This window comes from Opisthocomus hoazin, chromosome 22 (assembly GCF_030867145.1).
Source record: "Opisthocomus hoazin isolate bOpiHoa1 chromosome 22, bOpiHoa1.hap1, whole genome shotgun sequence".
In the NCBI taxonomy this organism is placed as follows: domain Eukaryota; kingdom Metazoa; phylum Chordata; class Aves; order Opisthocomiformes; family Opisthocomidae; genus Opisthocomus; species Opisthocomus hoazin.
Window position 1 is genome coordinate 9446867 of NC_134435.1, and position 20124 is coordinate 9466990.

The 20124-nt window shown below is 38.1% G+C and overlaps 1 protein-coding gene across 4 annotated transcripts in view; it reads right to left on the reverse strand.

Annotated features, from left to right (window-relative positions):
* Positions 1-20124, reverse strand: part of EBF1 (EBF transcription factor 1) — a 287346-nt gene that overhangs the window by 15708 nt on the left and 251514 nt on the right. For all 4 annotated transcript variants that reach the window (XM_075441522.1, XM_075441521.1, XM_075441520.1 and 1 more), the window contains one exon: positions 17967-18055. In XM_075441522.1, coding sequence (XP_075297637.1) covers positions 17967-18055 — 89 coding nt within the window. The remainder of the gene's footprint in view (positions 1-17966; positions 18056-20124) is intronic.

The following is a 20124-nucleotide window of genomic DNA, read 5'->3' on the forward strand; positions in this document are numbered from 1 at the left end:
ATATTTTTGTAATTCCTAACCCCTAAGTATTGCTTTAATATACTAACACAATGCTATTCACCATGGTGTATTTCTGCAGGTAACTTACAAAAATAGTTCCAGTTCTAAGTATTTTACAGTTATCTACAAAGTTAAACTTTTTAACTTCAAATATTTTACACAATAGCCATATTTTATACCAAAAAGAAACAGTAATGCTCAATTTTCATATACTGTAGACTCTGATCAGAAAATAGAGATATAATTGCATTCATTTTGCTGTCACCATAACCTCTTCAAAAATCCTTGAACAACTCTTCAAATGACAAGCTTTTAGATGCATATTAGCATTTTTTTCAATTTTAAATTCTCTATAATATAAGATAAAATAGTTGTCATACTACAGTAACTACTTATGACATATATAATGTCCTAAATTCAAAAATGAGATGGAGGATTTTTGTACTCCCAGTAAACATTTAGGCTTGCCTTCTGCTGCACACACCCCTCTCAGAACACACATTTAAATTATTTTCCACATATGAAGTGAGATGTAATATATAATTGATGGATTTTTAAATCACTACACTTACAAAAGATTCTGAAGAGTTAAATTGCTACAGCCTTTTTCTGGTTTTATTTTGGGTTTTTTTTTTCTTTCTATTGTGATTGTTGTGTTGGGGGGGGATTTATGTAGCTCGACCACAGCAGTGTGCAGTATAACCATGGCCAGACAGACTAAAAACAACATCCAGGTACAATCAATCCTTGTTGCTTTGCCAGAAACATTAGAACACTGAAGATACAAACTAGAGAAGAACAGAGATGTTACTGAAAAATGTTATCTTTTTCAGGTGGAAAATTACTGCACAGGTGTTTGACTTTGCAAACTAGGATTTATTTCACTTCAGTAGAAATTGTTTGCACTATATATTTTACTGATGGAAAATTAGAATGTGATACAGAGCCACAAACTGCTTTGGAATATTGTTAACCTAAGCTGTCATTATGCCAAATTACTAAAAAAAAGGAAGTTTAAATAGTCATTTCTGCTCTACCTGACTAATCATAATTATTTATGTAATGCTGAGCTAAAAACCTTAGAATGCAACTAAAAAGAGATTGAAGACCATGTTAAAAAATGAGGTAATTACGTGGAATCTTGCAGCCGCTTTACCTAATATCAAATATACTCCAGTTCTTAAACACTGGAAGTTCTTCGATGCCATACCATATTGCATGTAAATAAAACTAATTGTCATGATGGTTTATTGAAATATGCTTGACAAGTAGCAATCAATTTTCCTAGCTAGTCAATGGTTATATTTTTTCAACATTTTCAGAGTCTGTATATTTCAGTTTCATACTTTCTCTAACAATATTTTCACACAATAAAAGCCTTTCTTGTTTGTGACATTTTCAGATCATACAAAGTAGATGTTACACAAAAACTCCTGTGTCAAATAGTGGTATCTTCTATTCTACAGCTGACGGTAGTTCTTATAGACACAGACTAGCTTTAAAAATACACAATAAAATGCCACTATAGACATGCTCAAGATACTAACTTCTTGTTTTCTGAATGCATCTTAAACCCTTTGCAGCTCTGCTTAAATTACTACAGAAGCTACTGTTATGATTCCACGTACAAAGGAGCCCCAAAAGTCCTCTATGAGTTAGAGCAACAGACCTTGCAAGGTGCTTGGATTGCGGTGACCAGAAAATTGTTCTCACCTCCATGTCATTACGCTCACAGTGAAGCAGCCCCCAAGCATGTTTGTGTTCGGGATCTAATATATTGCCTTTCAATCAGAGCTGAGAGCCACTGAACACATAGACAGAACATGACGAGCAGGTCAGGAAAGCAATAAAGATTTTACAGAGCTGTCCAAGGTGCTAAATTTACTCAATAATGGGTTTGGCACCATAGTGTTAACCTCTCATTTACTACCAGTTTGAGGGACTAAATTGAAGTAGCTGACTTCATTTACCTTGAAATGTATATTTTATGACATTATGTAAGTAGATTGAAAGGGCACTGCAGTTTTAACAATTTAAAGGCTAGAGCATGTTTAAGATGAAGCTTGAATATTTATTGTATATTGCACTTAAACTATACTGTATATTAAAATGCATTGATTAAATTTGTAAAAGGTATTATAAAAAAGGACAGCTAATATAAAAGATCTATGTCTTTTAAAACCCAGTTGGTACTGCATGTTACCACTGCAACGGTAATAGATAAACAGACAGGCAGGTGGACAGAGCAGCAGACAGGCATAGTAAAAAGTGAGTGAAACTCACATTCTGTAAAAAGAAGTCTCTGCATAGGTTGAAAGTCTGTTATCCTGTATAGTCTTTTGTTCACAGAAATTATTCTTTGCCCTCATCTCAGAAGCCTAGATTTTCATAGCAGTAAGTGGGCATCGTGTAAGGTCCTTTCAATTGAATATGCAAGTGGAAATATTTCCTGAGACAGACAGAGTTTGACTAAAGCTAATATCTAATTTATGGGGACATTTGTCAAGAAAGATCCATTCTTCTGTTAATGCTAAAAGTCTGACAGCTTTTGGTTTAGAATAAAGGATTTGCAACATTTAGTTAGAGCTAAAGTGAGGGTCTTCTTGTCTTGCATTTTATTTCAAATGAGCATCGTTTTATTTCTATTAAAAATAATAATTGAGCAAATATTGAAAAGAGGAAAGATTACTTTAGTGATTAAATACGATGTATCTGAACTCTGCCCTCCATGCAGCTACACACCACAGATCCAGAGTCCATTTATATTCAAACTGAAGCTGATTTTCTATTGAGAAATTTTTACTTTTCAATTTTTGAAACAGGAATTCAGTTAAATAGTTTAATAAAATTTTCCTCTTGAAAATACTGAGGAGTATTTACATAAGCAAAAGAGGAGAGTGGGTAGTGAAATCTGCTGCAACTTTGCATATTCTGAAATTACTGTAGGAAAGATTATATAAATCATACCAGAATGACTGTGCTTTTCAAGCACAAAGACTGAAATTCAGACTGGATCCACTCTGACAGGAGGTACCTTGGGCCAACATTACAGCAACTTTGCATGTTTTGTTGGCACGCGTTCCCTTCAGAAGGTATTTGTTAAGATCATGAAACTTTCATTTCAAATTTTATCACGACAAAAACATTTTGTATCATTTTATCATGATAAACACATTTTGTGCCAATTTTAAAAAAGATGTGATATTTCCTCTGTTGACATCTGCTTGCTTTTCATTCAGCAACTACTGAAAAAAATGTACTGTGTCCCAAAAGGGCTGTGAGTCTAGTCAGCTAAAGGGTATCTAGAAATACACTGAGTTATTTGGCTTAAGTAACTAAATAGATAATGTTCAAGGTATTTGTTAAATCTAAACGAATTTTGTCAAGAAGCAGCTGACCACAATATATAATACTCATCAGCCACATGTTGTATTATCGAGACCACCAAAGGATTTATGTACTTGAGGAGGGCGTGGGAGGGAAAGTGTTCTAGCATACTCTGAGGCATTTATCTTATGTGTTGTCTAGATATCATATCACCTTCTAATGCTCTTTAGCATTGTAATACAAGAGAGAGCTCATTCATCTTCTGAGAGGGTACTTAGGGATGATGATGTCATTCATACTTCCTTGACTCTTATGTCTGACCTCCTGGCTCTGCCTTCTAACTTCGTACTCTCATGGCTACTTGCAAGAAAAAAACTCTTCTGCAGAGTCAAAATGCTGACCATCAGTCTTCAGTTCCCTTCTTCACCTTGGAAAGTTCACATTCTGAAATTTTGAGTCAAAATTACAATAATTTGTGCTCAAATTTTTCCTTTATTTTTCAGTGGGTAAAACTATAAATGTGCTAGTTAAGGAAGTGTGTTAGAACTAAGTTTTAAACTTATACATAATATTTGTGTATGCATTATATTTTAAATTATAGAGATGAAACTGTGAACATCTCTTTCAAATGTAAAGGCAAAACCAACATTTTGGTAGAGAGACATTCAGAAGGATGCCACAGATCTAAAATGCCAGCTATCTATCTTGGTATACAAGAGTTTCAGCCTGTCCAGAACCTCCCATCTCTCCACGTCTACACTAAGCACTGCATTATTATATTATTTTCAGCAATTATAGTTTAGTAAAGACTCATAAGAGCTATTCAAAATGTAAAGATCCTCCATTTACTGTAAAACTGAGGGAACTATGCCAGCTTAATGGGAAGTATAAAATAACAGGGCCATTTCACTAAAAAGATATTTGTACTCACACAAAGATGAAAACTTCTCTAGCAAGCAAACAACTGAATTATTTCCATATATTATAATTGAATCATACTGAAGAATTAAACACCATATAGATATTACTAAGACAGGAAGGCAAAAAGATAGAGAAAGGCAATGTACTTCACTTGAGGGCTAAAAAAACCCTTCTGCTTACTGCTGCCTATAGGATGGAAGTGCACTGAACTCCTGTCACTGAATTTCAATGGCAATTTCCAGGAAATAAGTCTACAGTGGGCACTAGAACCTTGGCTTTTCCAAGCCATTGTAGTCTCATTAGCCTCCACCCAAACTGAAAATCACAACCTATATCTACAGCACTAAAAACAGCCATGCATGACCCCAGCACCTGCTCCACAATGAGCCAACCTTATAAACAAAATATAGAAAGCCTATCTGAGGCAATAGAAAGAACAAACACTGAAGTGCAAATGCGAGCAGGCGTCTAGCCATAAACATTGAGAATCAATGAATAAAACACCTCTTAACCACAAAGGTGATAAATCCTTAGCAATAGGGAAAACACACTCTTATTTAGTCTCCATTGCAGATACTGCTGACAAAAGAAGGAACAAAATTATGGTGATCACCTGTAAGTCTGTCCTTGCAAGTCTCCCATCGTACCCCTATTATCCTCCTGTTAGTACAGTGTACTTAGACATTAAAAAAAAGGTATCAACCTTCTTTTGTAATCCACCCCATTTATGCTGCTGGTCTTTATTTCCATAGATGATGGGCACATAACAATGACAACAGAATCAGTAGCTAGCACAAATATGTACTTCATCTAGATACACAGTAGCATGGAATAAAGTAGCATTAATATAGTTGCCTTGGAATAACTCTTTGAACAAACTGACATTTGAGAGTCTGGTTGCTCCCACTATACTATCATCAACCAAAGCATCTGGCAAGTGATTTGGATGGATTTGTTGCTAAAAGCTCTGGAGTTCTCTGCTAACATTATGTCTCTAAGCAAAAGGAGAGGAGTGGGAAAGCAGATATGCAGAACTAAAATCACTCTGCCAGTGCTTAAATCGCCTCTTTTAGGGACTTTGTCAGACAGTGATTATCTGACTATATCTATGTCCCTCAGACAGCTGTAGAGCTTTGATTCTCCTAAGTATGTTTACAGTACGTCTTGCTCCAGAGCTCTAAGTTTACTAGAAAAAAGTATCTATATCTACCTGCAGGAACCCTTCAGAGTTGTGAGATTTTGACTCTTGAGGCCAATCTATCTTCCTTGCACACAGTGCAGGGCTGGTAGATACTACTACATTGTACTCTTACATCTATTCACATCCTACAACACATCAATTGGTAGCTGGTAGATGTCAGTCATATTTGGGACTCACTAACACTGTCATTAAGAAATCGACACTATAGTAATTCTCTGGCATCTTCTACAGCATTTCCCACAGGTTCTCTTGGAAGCTCACACTGTGAGGATCTAAGGCCCAATCCCCTCAGTCGGAAACATAGCGAGATCATGAAGGGAAACACATTTTTCATACTGTACAAAAGGCTGCAGTATTTATCCCAGCATGTAAAGACCAGTTCTTCTGCACACACTTTCCCTTTGTTATGCAATCCCATCTTTCATACTATGATCAGTTTATCAGATCCAGTGAATCATTAGAAGACAAAATAAATGAGATGCAAATTAGCTCATGAATGGATGAATCCACAAGAACTCAACTCAATGCCTAACAAAAAATTCTTCACCAAGTTCCTTTATAAAAATTCCTCCATCCCACCAGTTTACAGTGACTCATACTATTCCCATCTATCTACACAATAAAAATATTATTCCTGATTTATCCATGAACATACAAACAAACAAACAACTGATAACATTAGATTCTTTTCTTCTCTCTGACCGCAACAGTTTGCCACATTGACCTAAAAGCACATTTTGCACTCTATATTTTCTTTACGTGCCACAGCTACCTCCAGTCTGTGGGCAAAGTATACAGACACATGTACAAAGTATTCTGAAAGAGGAATCTCAAGAATATATTTTTGAAAATTTACCCCAAATTATTTGTACCAACATCTACAGTACTTTGAAGCAGATGTTCATTATCGAGATTAATACGCTCTTAGGTTTGGAGGTGATTTTTTTGTTTGCATACATAAGCTTTTCTGATAGTTCTTCCTCTTCGTATCTTAACATTCCCATTTCTTGATAACAGCTGCAGATGAGAGTTGGAAAAAAAAAAAAAAAAAGAGCTATTACTCAAAGTCTTCTCTTGACAATTTTATACCCATATATTTTTGAAAAGTTGTCAAAGTCCCCTTATGGAGGAAGAAGAAGAATGTTTTGAATTATTTGAAGGGTCTGGACTTCAGTAAACTTAAAAAGAATTTGGAAAAATGAACAGAGACACTAAATTCTGAGACCGCTGTTCAAAGCTACTGCACAGGCTGTTTTAGAAGCTTTATTCTGCAGATCGTATTATTATGCTCATTAGAAAAAATCCCAGGAATACTGGGGATTAAAAAAAAGATTAAATGTGGCTTGTGATTTTGTGTGTGGCATAAAGTAGATACCCAATTATATATTTGTAAGAGAGAAAAACATCTTACTTGGCATACAGACAGGCTGATATGCATTTTCTATCATTTGTACACACAAAGACTTTCCAAACACAGGTCAAGTTGTATAACTTGCAAATTGTTCTCCCATTAGGACAAATCTAGAACTTATCGGGTGGCATAATTCTCTTGCCTGTATTTAAATCTATAGAGATACATAACTGTGCTTGGTATTGCAAGACAAGAATGTCTTGCCGAGTTAAACCAGCAGAGATATCTGGCAATTAAAGTGTAAATTGTACATATGTATTTTGTCCATTTAATTTTCAGAGTTGGTCTTTATTAATGCATTTAACCATTTAAATACCTAAGTATGACAAACTAGCTATTTTCTGTAAAAAAAGTGTTCACCTACATTCAATTAAAGACCCACCTGCATTTTCTTTTAATGAAGGGGAAATAAACCCAACAAAATAAACCAAAACAAAAAAAAAACCAGCATATCATTAAGATCTGTGAAACTGTCACTTTTCTGGATTGTACTCTTCAGGTAGGAAGTGTTACTAGTTAGAAACTGAGAGTTCAGGTTACTTTTAATAGCAGGAGGAAAACTAAAAAATAAGATGCATTGAAATTCTGACCTACAATGCTATTACACTAGGTTCTGTGGAGAGCGAGTGCATAAAAATGTTGAAATAGAGACTGGAATAACGGTGGTAGGTTTTAGTATTACAGTTAAAACACTGCTCAGTCATAACCCCTACAAATTACTACTTTCACTTACATTTTATCATCAGTATAATTAAAAGAAGCCTCTTGAAAGGGGCATTCTCATTACCACGAAGGACCACTTCAGACCCAATTGAAATGAAAAGACAGACCATAGATTAGGTGTAGATACCAAGTGGTAATTTCTAGGGAAGCATAAAATGCCAAATGTGTAACAATTATATTTTATAACTATGTGTTCAAAGGACTTACAGTATTTTATTGTACAAAGAGGCTTTTGCTCCGAAACACTACTTCAATGAAGTGCCTCCTAGCACATATTCTAAAAAAATTTGAACTTTCTTCTCAGAAACTAAAGATATTTTGTGCCTGACACCATTATTTTTAATTTACAGCCTTAAAAATTCAGTTGAAATTGTCCAAAGCAAGCATAAATGTTGAATAACCATGTATTTAAGAAATTAAATTTATCCAACATTTCACAGAGATAACACTACCTTTCTGCATACACCTCCACAATATAAAAGCAGGCACACAATCTTACACAAACTAAGGCTCTTTTTCAGTGGTGACTGAAAAGATTACTATTGTCACTACACCAACATACTTTATGGAAGTGCTTCAAACGCGACACTGATTTTTTCAAAATACATCAATATTTCAGTAACTTTTTTGATCATCAAAACCTCTTAGCTCTCCTGCTAGTTTAAAATTGGAAAAAATCAAAGAAAATTCAGATTATCAAAATTTTAGTATTATTTCTTTCCTATTTATTAAAAAAATACTTTTACACACATTTTATTTGTTAGAAGATCACATTTGGAAAAATTAAGGACCTCTATTCTGTAAAATGTTAGCACTTCAAGAGACAAAGTGCTATGCCCAGATGAAATTCTTAACATGGCATTATTAGCAAAGACACTTAAGTCATCCGAAAAAACAAAATTAACAGAGACAAATTCCAAAATCTCTGTATGTTAGATCTCCCATAATATATGAACAAAAAATGCATTAGATGTATGTGGCACTGCTTTAAAAAAATGATTCTGTGTTTTGTTTGCATTCTCCTTTCAGCAAGCAAATGATTTGTCATATATAGTCACAAATATATTCCAAAACATTCTTAAAAATAAATCCAAAATGCATATCCGTGTTTATACAAGTAGCATGAGATTGTATGCTACTGTACTTAGAGGACATTTCAGTCCAGTTGAGTTATATCAACATAAGTTACATGATTGACTTTTACAACAGAAAGAAAAGGTTGTACTCAAACAACTGTTATTGCCTCCATGGAAAAAAAATCAATGAAAGTAAAATGAACAAGAGATTTTGTCTGAGTTGCAGTTAATACTACTGAAGAGCTATGGATATTAAAAGGTCAACAAATAAATTAGTCCAAGTGTTATGAAATGAATGATTTGGCTTATAATTGTATTGAGTGCAAATTGTTCACTGCCTATTAGACCAGGTAATTTTTAACCATGGTGCCTCAATTACTGTTCCATAAGCAATAATATAGTTGTAAGAGCCACTGGTTCGATCGAGTGACCTATGAGACGCGCCAGGACAGCTGACTTTGCTATGATGGATCACTGAGCCTGATCTCCAACTGGTGCCAAACCTTCTCTTTCCGTGAGATCTCATAAAAGAAACATTACTGCTTGATTCATTTTACCAAAACGTTTGAGATTCGAGTGTCAGCAGTTGAGTATAGATTGTGAAGCTCTGTATTTCTTAGAATTGCGACAACAGGCATCCTATTGCTTCCAGCACTCCCTGCTAAATGGAATCAAGATGGTTAGGAGGATGCTTTTTCTGCTACTCAATTGGGCTGTGTTGTGAGAAATACACAGCAATCATATTTTACATCACCACGTAAACCACTGCATAACACCTAAAACTAGGCTAGAAACGGAGACTGTAGGTGAGATGATTATAGACATTACTTCACACTTCTGCAATGCCCTGCATTCAAAGATCTCAAAGCACCACTTTAATGGGAACAAATTAAACTTCACAGCGTATTTTCTAGGAAAACATTCTCTCTCTTCCATCTTCATCAGAGACAGCCTTAAAGCATAGCTGCTTGGCTGAAGTCACAATGGTCTATGGTTACAAGCAAGGCAAGTTTTGTAGGGTGAGGTAATATCTTTTATGAGACCCACTGATACAGGCGAGAAAAGGTATAGTCAGCAGGCAGGAAGCAAGGCTTGGGCTCCCAAAAGCTTGTCTATTTTTTTTCCAGCTATATCAGTTAGTCTAATATAAGATATTACAACTCCCTACAAATCCATATATCCTTAAACAGGAAAAAGAAATTAATCTTAGATTGCTTTCATGCTATGAAGTAACATACATGGCTCTTCATGCGGAGAAAAGGCAGCAGCTGCATTTCGCCATTGCTCCTAAGGGCACGGTGTTCCCTGGGAGCCAGGGCTGGAAAAATGGCAATAAAGGTCTCACTGCACTTCCCACAGGACTGGGCCTTAACGGGCTGTAACCATGCAGTAACGATGCATATCTGCTCTTTGCCTAATAAGCTGAAGATGTAAATTCAAATCCTGAATTATCAAATATTCTGTGCAGAAGAAACTACAATAATAAAAGCCTAATTAGACTAGATTGTACCACATACAACCAAATCCTGTTTATATTGCCACTCTGCTATATTTTTGATAAATCGCTACATTCAAACAGTCTGTTGGGAGGGTGATTTTCCATTTCATCTCTCCATTGAGCAAAAAAGTGCCACGTGACTGGAGTCTGAATTTCAATTTCACCTGCATACAGTTGAACTGAATATTCTTTGGCACAATACAGTGTACAACAGAGCCACTAAATGGCTGATTTACTAAATTATTATTAGATGAGCTCTTGCTGTTCCAAGCGAAAGTGCAGTCACTGTCTCTCTTCATGGTGTGTTCAAATTGTTCTGTGTTTAAATATTCAGCATGAGGCTAATGTGAACTGATGAACTGAGACTACAAACATTCACTTTCAATACAGACAGAGAGACAGAGATGCAACATATCATGTGGCCTGTGGAGGTGAAAATGATTTATATCTAAGGATGCTGCTGCCTACTTCCATTACTGTACGATATTCTTAATTAGCCTTGTATTTGAATCAGAACTTTGGAAGCATAGCTGAAAAACAGCTCCAGCACTGAACCAGCTGTGTGACTATGGAGGCTTCAGAATCCCAGTGAAGTGGTACTTGAGCCTGGATCTCTGTCAGTAAAGTGCATGAGCTGCCACCACAGTTTCATACTTTACTACCTTTAGTATTTGAGTTGGAACTTAAGAGCATCACCTGCAATTCCAACATCAGTGTATGAAATCCCAGGAAATGTAGAGGACTGACCATGTTGTGTATTCCCATGACTTTTTGGGATGGGGAGGAGAGGGGAAGAAAGAAAAGGGGTTTTTTTTTAAAAAAAAAAGATGTTATGAAAAAAGAAACAATTTCTTTACTGCCACCTGCTGGAGTTGACAACAACCCTTTGTCGTACCAAAGGAAAAGCATCTTCATTTAGAGGACAGTTACGGCAAGCATTTAAAATACTGTGATCCCAGACACTTACAGTAGATTAGAATTTTTTATTGGTGCTGTGTTGCCATAACAACATAAAGACAGCAGATGACTTAAGCTAAGCTTGCAAAGCAAAAGGCTGCTCATCTGGCAGTTAAAATGAATACAGTTCACTTCACAAGTTCCCCATATGGACCCTTAGTGTATGGTAATGAGGATACCATATGGTGGGAGAAAAGGCACAGAGAACAATTGTGCTCTACTGGATGAGTGAAGTGAGCAGGAAGTTATGAGGAAACGCAAGAGAGAGATTTGTGCGTGTGCTCTCTAACTCAAGGGTTTCTTTCAGAGGGGGGTTCTCTCCTTAATCTTCTTCTTAATATATACATGCATAGAAATGACAGAGAAACATATTGTGCATTTTGCAACATCATTCATCATAAACTGTCAGCTGTGTTTGTAAATCAGCTTGGTAAGATCTTATAAATTTGTAATTCTTAAAAGGTAAAAGTGCTAAGTTTTTAGACAAAGTGCAGGGAAATTTAAGCACTTCTGACAAGTAGAAACATTAGTGGTAATCATTTTAAAAATGCTTGCATCTTTCTGCCTGCATGTTTAGCTGTAAATAATGCCGCAGTGAATAAAAGCTTTAAAAAGGGGAGGGGAGGATGAAATGGAATAAATATTTTTTATTTTATTTCCAAAAGGATAAAAAGTAATAGTTGATCAGAACTATATGCATGCAAGATTCTGCTGTAAATGTACATATCATATACAGCACGCTGTACTAACCAGACCCTAAACCTGGTAAGACAGCTTGCTAAAGGCTGCAAAGTCAATTTTGTACTACACATGCTTCATAAAAGATGAATATAAATGCATTAGTTAGACACGGTGAGCTAAATTAGAAGGTCAGGCAGGGCTGGAAGGGCTGAAATATCACACAACCAATGACTGTAATTACTCTTTTTTTAAGTCTATTAAGTGGTGTTGTTCTATCAAGGCTCAGGGGTATAGGACATGAAGTACAAGATAAAGTAATGTGTATTTATTACTCCCACGGGATCAATTTACTAGATATTTTCAGCTCCACAGAGCAAAATACACAAATGCAGCCTTTGTTACTTTCTTCAAACTGTGGCCTTTTCCTTCAAAAGCTCTGCTCCTTGAAGCCCATGTTTACCTGTTGGGTATCTTCCTGCCACCCTCAGTTAATTGCTGTGTTTAAAAACAATAACAATAATGATACAGGAATGGAGAAATGCTGGGATCCCCCTTACAGGATGTTCAAACAAGTGGTTTGAGTCGGTCAGATGGAATGTGCAGACTAGAAAATCCAATCCCAGACATGATTTTACCCCAAGGCAAAGGAGAAATCAGGAATGGAGAATGGCAGAGAGCTCCTTGTCATCGTGTTAGCCCTGATCTATTAAAAGTTTTGTCATAGATTCTAAATTACACCATCTGCTCTAATCATTTGCTGAGTAAATGCTGACCCACTTATAAAGAAAACTCACTGAAATGTGTATGCATACTGTTGACCTTCAGCAAGGAAAGGGCTGCTTGCCAGCCGTCTGTATGTGGCTCTGCCCTTCAGCGAGCAACATGGCTCTGTCTCTCATTTCTCTCTCTCTTCAGACTCTGTGCATATTCCCAGACTTGTCTTTGACATGCACCACCCCACAAGGGTGATACTTTCATAGTAGTCTCAGGTGTCTTGGTCATCTACTTCTCAATAGCTTGAAACTCTCTCCCTGAATGTTTTCAACAGGATAAACTGAAAACCAAACCCAAAAAACCTGAACAAGCCTCTCAACCAACTAAATATCCAGATCGTTAGGAAACGAAAGAAAACAACTGTTAAGGGTTCAGTACCACCCTTAACTCTGGTTTCACATTCCTATACATTTTACAGTACAGTATGGAAACCACCAAGAACATCTTATGCCCTTCTTGCTATAGAAAAGAACTCCAAGAGCTCCTCTTCACATGCTCCCCTTTCCTGCCCACAATTAGCATAAAAATTTTCTAACAACTCTCTTGGTATGTTTGGTAGGGAAAAAAAAAAAAGTGTTTTCTTAGCTGGAATTAACTAACTTTGGTTAAAATACAATATCTTGAGTTAGCAGATGGAGATCCATTCTGGAATTTCCATTGGGTCTGTCTGAAGCAGCAAACCTTGAGTTGCCTTGTCTTCATTGCTATTTTGACCTCTGCTAGCAAGCCTGGGCCAACCCACCCACATTTAGAGACAACTTTTATTTGCAATATAAACAATATCCATGTCACGATGGATAAAGGGCAGATCTGTGGGATTTCATATGGGAAAAGACAACTGCTTTTGCCAGACACTGGTTCCTAATAACCACCTTTCTTCTATTAGGTCCTAAACAAGGAGGTGGGATATGTCTTGGGGGGTCTGAGGACTGACCAGAGAAAAGGAGCTGAAGGGAAGGTGGAGGAGCCTGGTTACATGTGCTCTCTGCTCAGCAGGGAGGCCCCTGTGTGCTAGAGGGAGAGAGAGGCTCTACTTTCATCTACATGAAGAGAAACCAGAAGTAAAGGTACCTTTCAGGAGGGCTAAGGGGTCTCCTAGTGAGAGCATTTAAGCAACAGAGTGGGAGGGAGAGGATGTCAGATCACGAAGGGGGTCCATGTGATGACTTGTTTCTCAAACACAGAGTGAACAATCTTGTGCTGAATTTGAACACAAGTGATGAGTTGTAAGAGTGGTGAAAATGGCAAATAAATTCTAGGAAATTGCATATAAAGAGGAATCATTGTTATTAAATCATTTAGAATGGGTGTGTTTCAAATCTAGCTCACAGTTGAAACCGTTTTACAGCTATAGCTGTGGAGTTTTAACAAAATTGTAGAATCGCAACGTATCTGCCAGGGATTTATTTTAAGGATTATAGGGTGGTTATATAAATGAACCTCAATAGACTCAACATGTTTTTGTGATCTGAACCCTTCAGTGATTTCCACTGCAGTTATGCATGCAAGAAGCAACACCATGTGTGTATTTGTGTGCACATATGCAAATATATGAGACAGGAAAACAACACACACACATGAAGGCTCAGTCCCCAGCTCCGCAGGCAGGCTTTCTACAGACTGCTCCTACAGAACAATGATACAATTTCTTAACATCAGCATCATGGTATTTCTTTTCACTTCTCCCCAGAGATCTCTTGTTTCCTCTGATCTGCCTCCTGTCTGTATTAGAAAGGAAAGACTATACTGTCCAGCACACTTCTGGTACTTGATCTCACTCCAGGCTCTGGGTGCTAATCCCACCACCTCTGTATTGCCTGTCTCTCCTGTCAGTGCATGTGTTTGTGTGTATATGTACAGCCATGCACATCTGCTAGTGACAGCCCTACACTGGCTGCTTTCCCTGACCTGTTCTGTACAAGAAGGGAACGGGACTCTGGCCCATAGCTGGCTCCATAGCCCGGCTGCCAACATCAGCTCCCACTCCTTCTTCTCCAGAAACTATATATTGCATTTCTACTTCAAACACATCTCTGCATCAACTGTCAGTCTAGCAGTCCAAAGACCCTAGTTGCCAGGTGCTCCCATTCTCCTCACTATGGGAGGACATTGTCCATGGAATTTGGCTACTGAAGCACTCAGAGACAGAAAAAAACTACAAAATCTGTCTTTTTTCTTTGCCTGCTTCCAGAAGATGGATGGAACGTTTAAGAAAATTCATCCCAGGCACGAACACTGAGAACTTCTGAAAATACTGGCTCTAAACTAGTGGAGATCAATCTCCTGAAACAGCCTCAATGATTTTAGAAATGCCTGTTGACACAGATATGGCTGTTAACTCCTCAGCTCTGGAGGTCAGAGCATGTGCTAAGACTCACTTGATGGCCTCAACAATTCTGCTTGACTGGATGGGTAAGTCACACAGCAGAATGCTGTTGTTGGTCCATGCGAAGGAGTGCATGCCCCTAGGAACACAAGCATTATAACCATTTCTGTTTCTTGAAAGTTCTCTATTTCATTAGTAATGCTCCAATGGAATAATGGTCGCAGACCCTAGCAGCAATTATAGAAATGTGTTTTGTTTTATTTATTTAACGCATAAGTACTAACTTTTTCATGAACAGAAAGTGATGATGCACTGGCAGGAAAATGGGGAAAATGGAGAAAAGGATATTGAAAGCTTTGAGCACGGCTCTCCTCTGTGCTGTCTCACTCTCTGTCTCTCTCATACATTTGCCCTCTCTGCCCGTGGATCCACTGTGGAAGCCATATGGCTTCCAACTCTCTTCTAAGTAGCCACTGAGAATTGTCTATAGTGGAATACTGCCAAACCCTTCCTGGTTTAATGACATGGGGAAGAGCGCCGTGCAGTGCTCACCCAGCACAGAGACTCGCTGCGTCCTTGATTATGATCCTGGAGCCAGCAAGTGGTGCTGGGAATTGAACCATCAGTGCCTCAAATACAGAAGTCGACATGTGCCAACCCCTGCTGCATTCAGCCTCTGTGCATGGCATATTAATGAGTCTTGAACTTGAGGTCCAACCTTCAAGCTTGCACAGAAGAAATTACCCAAAGACAAAAACAAAAAAGGCCCGCTTCGCCCTGTTTCACTCTAAGAGGGATAGGGATATTAGTTTCTTCACCGAGTTAGTTCAGTCCTTAAGCAGTAACTTTTTTTTTTTAGGCCATCTCAGCATACATAACCACAATTTCCCTTGATTAAAGATTATAAAAACTAGTTTGAAAAGATACTCAGAATAAACACATTAAGCCAAGAGGGTATATGAGGGGCGACATGACTCCATACTAACCCTCATTCTCATACCCTGTCCATAAACACCTGCTAAATGTTGGAGTCAGGTTATGGACCTAGACAGAGCTTTCTTCTGCCTGTTTTTATGTCCCATGACACTAGATTGCAGGAACATGTGGTTATGAGCGTGGTAACAGTCTCAACTAAAATCGGGAAGAGAGGGACCCTGCTCTAGGTGACCCTGCTTCGGCAGGCGGGTTGGACTAGATGACCCACAGAGGTCCCTTCCAACCCCTACCATTCTGTGATTCTGTGATTTCCACACCAGCACAAAAGAGCATTGCTGGGGACACCCTCAGTGCCACAGGCGTCAGAAATAGAGCCCGATACCTGTGGAAGCTGGTGATGCACTACAGCCTTCAGCTGCATAACCCAATTTGGAATTGCTCAGTCTTCTTTTACTTGAATTTCCTCATTTAGAGGAAAGCCATGGCCATCTACAAGTCAGCTGGAACACCAGGTTCGGGGAAATCTTGCAGCATTTCTTTTGGCCTTGCAAATGCCTGGTGCAGAGTGAAGGCTGGTCTTTTATTTCCTAAGAAACAATTTTTCTCCACGTGCATATTTGGCAGCAGAGGCACAATACAGATGAAAAAGACCTTACAGAAGGATATTCTCTTTCTTTGGAAAGGGTTGCACCTTTGGAGGGAAATTTGAAAACCTATGAAAGCTGTGTCCAGCTGCAAATCTGTCCAAAAGTCAGAGGAAGGGACAGCTTGTAGAGGATGAACAGAGCCAATGTACAATGTAACTCTCCAGGACAGCATGTTTCTCTGGTGGTAAAAGCGAAGGACAACACATCACTGACCCCAAAACAACAGTCTACAGCCTTCCTAAGCAAGATAAAACACTTCACAAGCCTGTAAAAAAATCACATACTGAATTTAATTTCTGCAAGAAATAAACCAAAATGCTTTACAGTGTTCCGGAATTTTTCTCACCTTTGAAACACTTGAGAAATTTAACTACGCAAAGCCCACAACAATCCCTGATGAAAGCCTGCTTACATCTCGGGAAGCTATGGAAAAAAGATCACGAGATTTGCCCAGTCACAAGGGCTATACTGGGTGTGCATTATTTGAGGAATCTGGCCTGAGGCATCAAAGCCCAATTTGTTGTATGTCTCAGGTCTGCAAATATAAATCTTCCTTTCCATAAATCAAAGGTGGTGTTCTTCAAATATGCTCACCTAGCCTATTAGACTGCCCAGCTCACTCACTAACAGCCATGATGCTAGAGCGGATACTACACATGGTGGCAGCTGGTCACATACAGTGACTCCAGCCCATCCATGCTATTGCTCAGTGTTCCTGCATCAAAGGGCAATACTTTTTCAAATACCCCACCTCTTTCTTCAGTATCTCACAAAACTCACCGCAAATTCTTGCCAGAGAACCTTCAATATGGCAAGCTAGCAAGAACAGATGTTAGTGCAGACCCAGACAGCATTTTCACAGTACAAGACACAAGTACTAGAAGCCCATGCAAACTATTCCATTTCTTCCTCAGCTTTTACTTGACATAAATCAACAAAAAAACTCACCACTAATTTTCATGACCATGAACACCAAATTACTTCACTAAGCATTGCACTGATTATTTCAGCAATCCTGAGATAAAGCAGTATATAATAATTATTATCTTAAACCATTAAGTGGTGCAGCAGCAGTGGACACACATTCCCTGCAGATCGAAATAACTTGGTTTTATCAATGGCAGAGTTCTCCAAACTACCCTGATACCAAAACCAATAAGCGTCATTTTTCTATGAATAAGCTGCCCAGGTTCCAAAATACCAACCAAAAATCTGCTCTTTGTTAAGTATTTCAGAACACAAAGTAATATCTGCTCTTAAGAAAGGCAGGAGCCGTTTGACTTCGCCGTGACTCAGAAAGTCACAGAAGTCTCATAAGCCTACAACGAAAGCAGCTGATTGGGCTTCACTGGTCATGCCTCTGTTTCAGCTTATCTGAGTTGGGTACCAAACTGGGACCATTACATTCACAGAGTCTTGCACTTTCAGACAAAAACACGCTATAACCAGCTTTGCCTTATTTAATAAAACAATAAACTTTGTGCTGACCTTTGGCAAGCGTTCAGGGTCACCAGGGTGCCGGGGGATAACCTTCTGTAACCTTTGGAAACCATAGTCAATGGTGGGTTCGTTCAGAGCTGAAACAACAACAAACAACATCGTGATGTGACAAACGCATAGCAAGCAGGCTCTGTTGCATTCTAACAATTGGCGATGCATTACAAGACCAAGGAAGGATCACAGCAAAATCCCCTTCTGCTGAAAGCAGCACTGACTATGAAGTCTTCGTTCAAACGCTGTTTGAGGTTGGTTCTGAGGCATCGGTTCAAACAGTAATGCAAACCTCTCCAATTGCGTTCATAAAACAAGGTTGCTGGAAAATTTGGGGATGTTGCATATATCTTCCAAATAGGAAGCAATTCTTATTTCTGAAAGCTGTGATTAAATTAATTTGATAAATACTTTGCATCCCCATGTTTCAGGTTGGGGTTCTTTCCTGCTTTCATATTACGAGAAAGATCCTTTGTGATTGGAAGAAAAAAAGAGTAACTGTTAGGGAGTCTCTCTTGTTCCAGATTCTATTACACATTTAATATGCTCCATGTGCACTGATCACATATAATTTTGTTGTGAACTACAGGCATTTGTCTCGGCAGTGTCTTTATTTTTCACTCACCAACATTGGCTTCAGCAGCCCGGCTCAGGCCCTGATCAGCACTAAACTGATTCAAAAGACTCAATGAACTAAAAAAAAATCATCCATGTTTTTAGTTCATTTTTCCCTCGTTCTTGTCCAGTAAAATGGAGGAGAGAAATGGTGGAAGTGGAACACTTTAATCTTCACAAAAATGCTGGTCTGCCTGCATTAATCAAAGGTCTGATTGTGCCAAGCCTTTAAGCACATGCTTATCTGTAAGCACATACTTAAACCCATTTGCTTTCAGCGAAGCAAATTTGAGCATATTATGTTTTTTATATGATTGCCTATAATTACAGGGGACTTCACTGAATGACCTTCTAGCTATATTTCCAGTCATATGATCACTTTAAAACTCAGATGTTAGTGAGACTTCAACATGTGCTTAAAATTTCCTAAGTGCTTTGGTGAACTGGAACAACAGTCAAGCATTCTCAAGCATCTCTAAACAACAGCGCATCTTGACTCTCCCATGCCAACAGAGATTATGAAATTTTCCACAGCAATTTGTTTGCATTTTTTTTAAGTTAAATGAAAGAAATTTTTTTTCCAATATGGAGTTTCATATTTTCAGCTTTTTTGTTTTTGGTAGGAAGGAAACTAATTTTTTTATTTTCATTTTTGTGTCATTTTAAAGTTTTTCTTATTTTGTCTTAGCTTATTAATAGCAAAAAAAATATTTCTGCACAAGGTCTGCCTACTAAATTCTGAATATATCTTGCACTTTTATGTTCGTTTTATTATGAGCACTATTACGTGGCTAGAATTATGCCATCTGATTCTTGCAAAGAGTTTTAGCATCAAAACTATATCTCCCAGTCTCACCTGTGCAATAACCTCATGTGGCTCAATGATGCTTATCCCACAGAAAGTTACACAACTCCATCTGTCTGATCAACAAGCCCCTCCAGTTTTCCCCATTGATTGGGTTTGATTATTAATAAATTCTGAGAGACAGCATCCGAGGTACAGAAACGACCACAATGCTGCACACAGATACAAGCCTAACCTCATGCCCAGTGATGTTATTGTATCATAAATTGATATTACACAGTACCACAAAATGGTAATCCTGATCTTTTCCCAGAGGTGATGAACAGCACTGCAGGGAACACATACTGCAAGTAAGGGTTTACATACCACAACCACATGACCAAAGATAGCAACATTTTGACTAGCAACTATTTAACTAATATAATAAATGCATATAACAAATTGTAACCAAGTTGTTTTAACACACTCTGCTCAGCCCTGCCGTTATAGCAGCCCATGTTGGGCGCCAAAAGGACTATCATGGTTTGGCCCCCGCCAGCAACAAAGGACCAGGCGGTTGCTCTATCACCCCTCCCCCCCCACTGGGGTGGAGAGGAGAATGGGAGGAAAAAGGCAAAACTCTTGGGTCGGGATAAGGACAATTTACCAGAACAGCAAAGGAAGCGAACAGTAACAACAATACTGACAAGAAGAATATATAAAATCAAGCGAATACACAGAGCAACTCTCTCACTG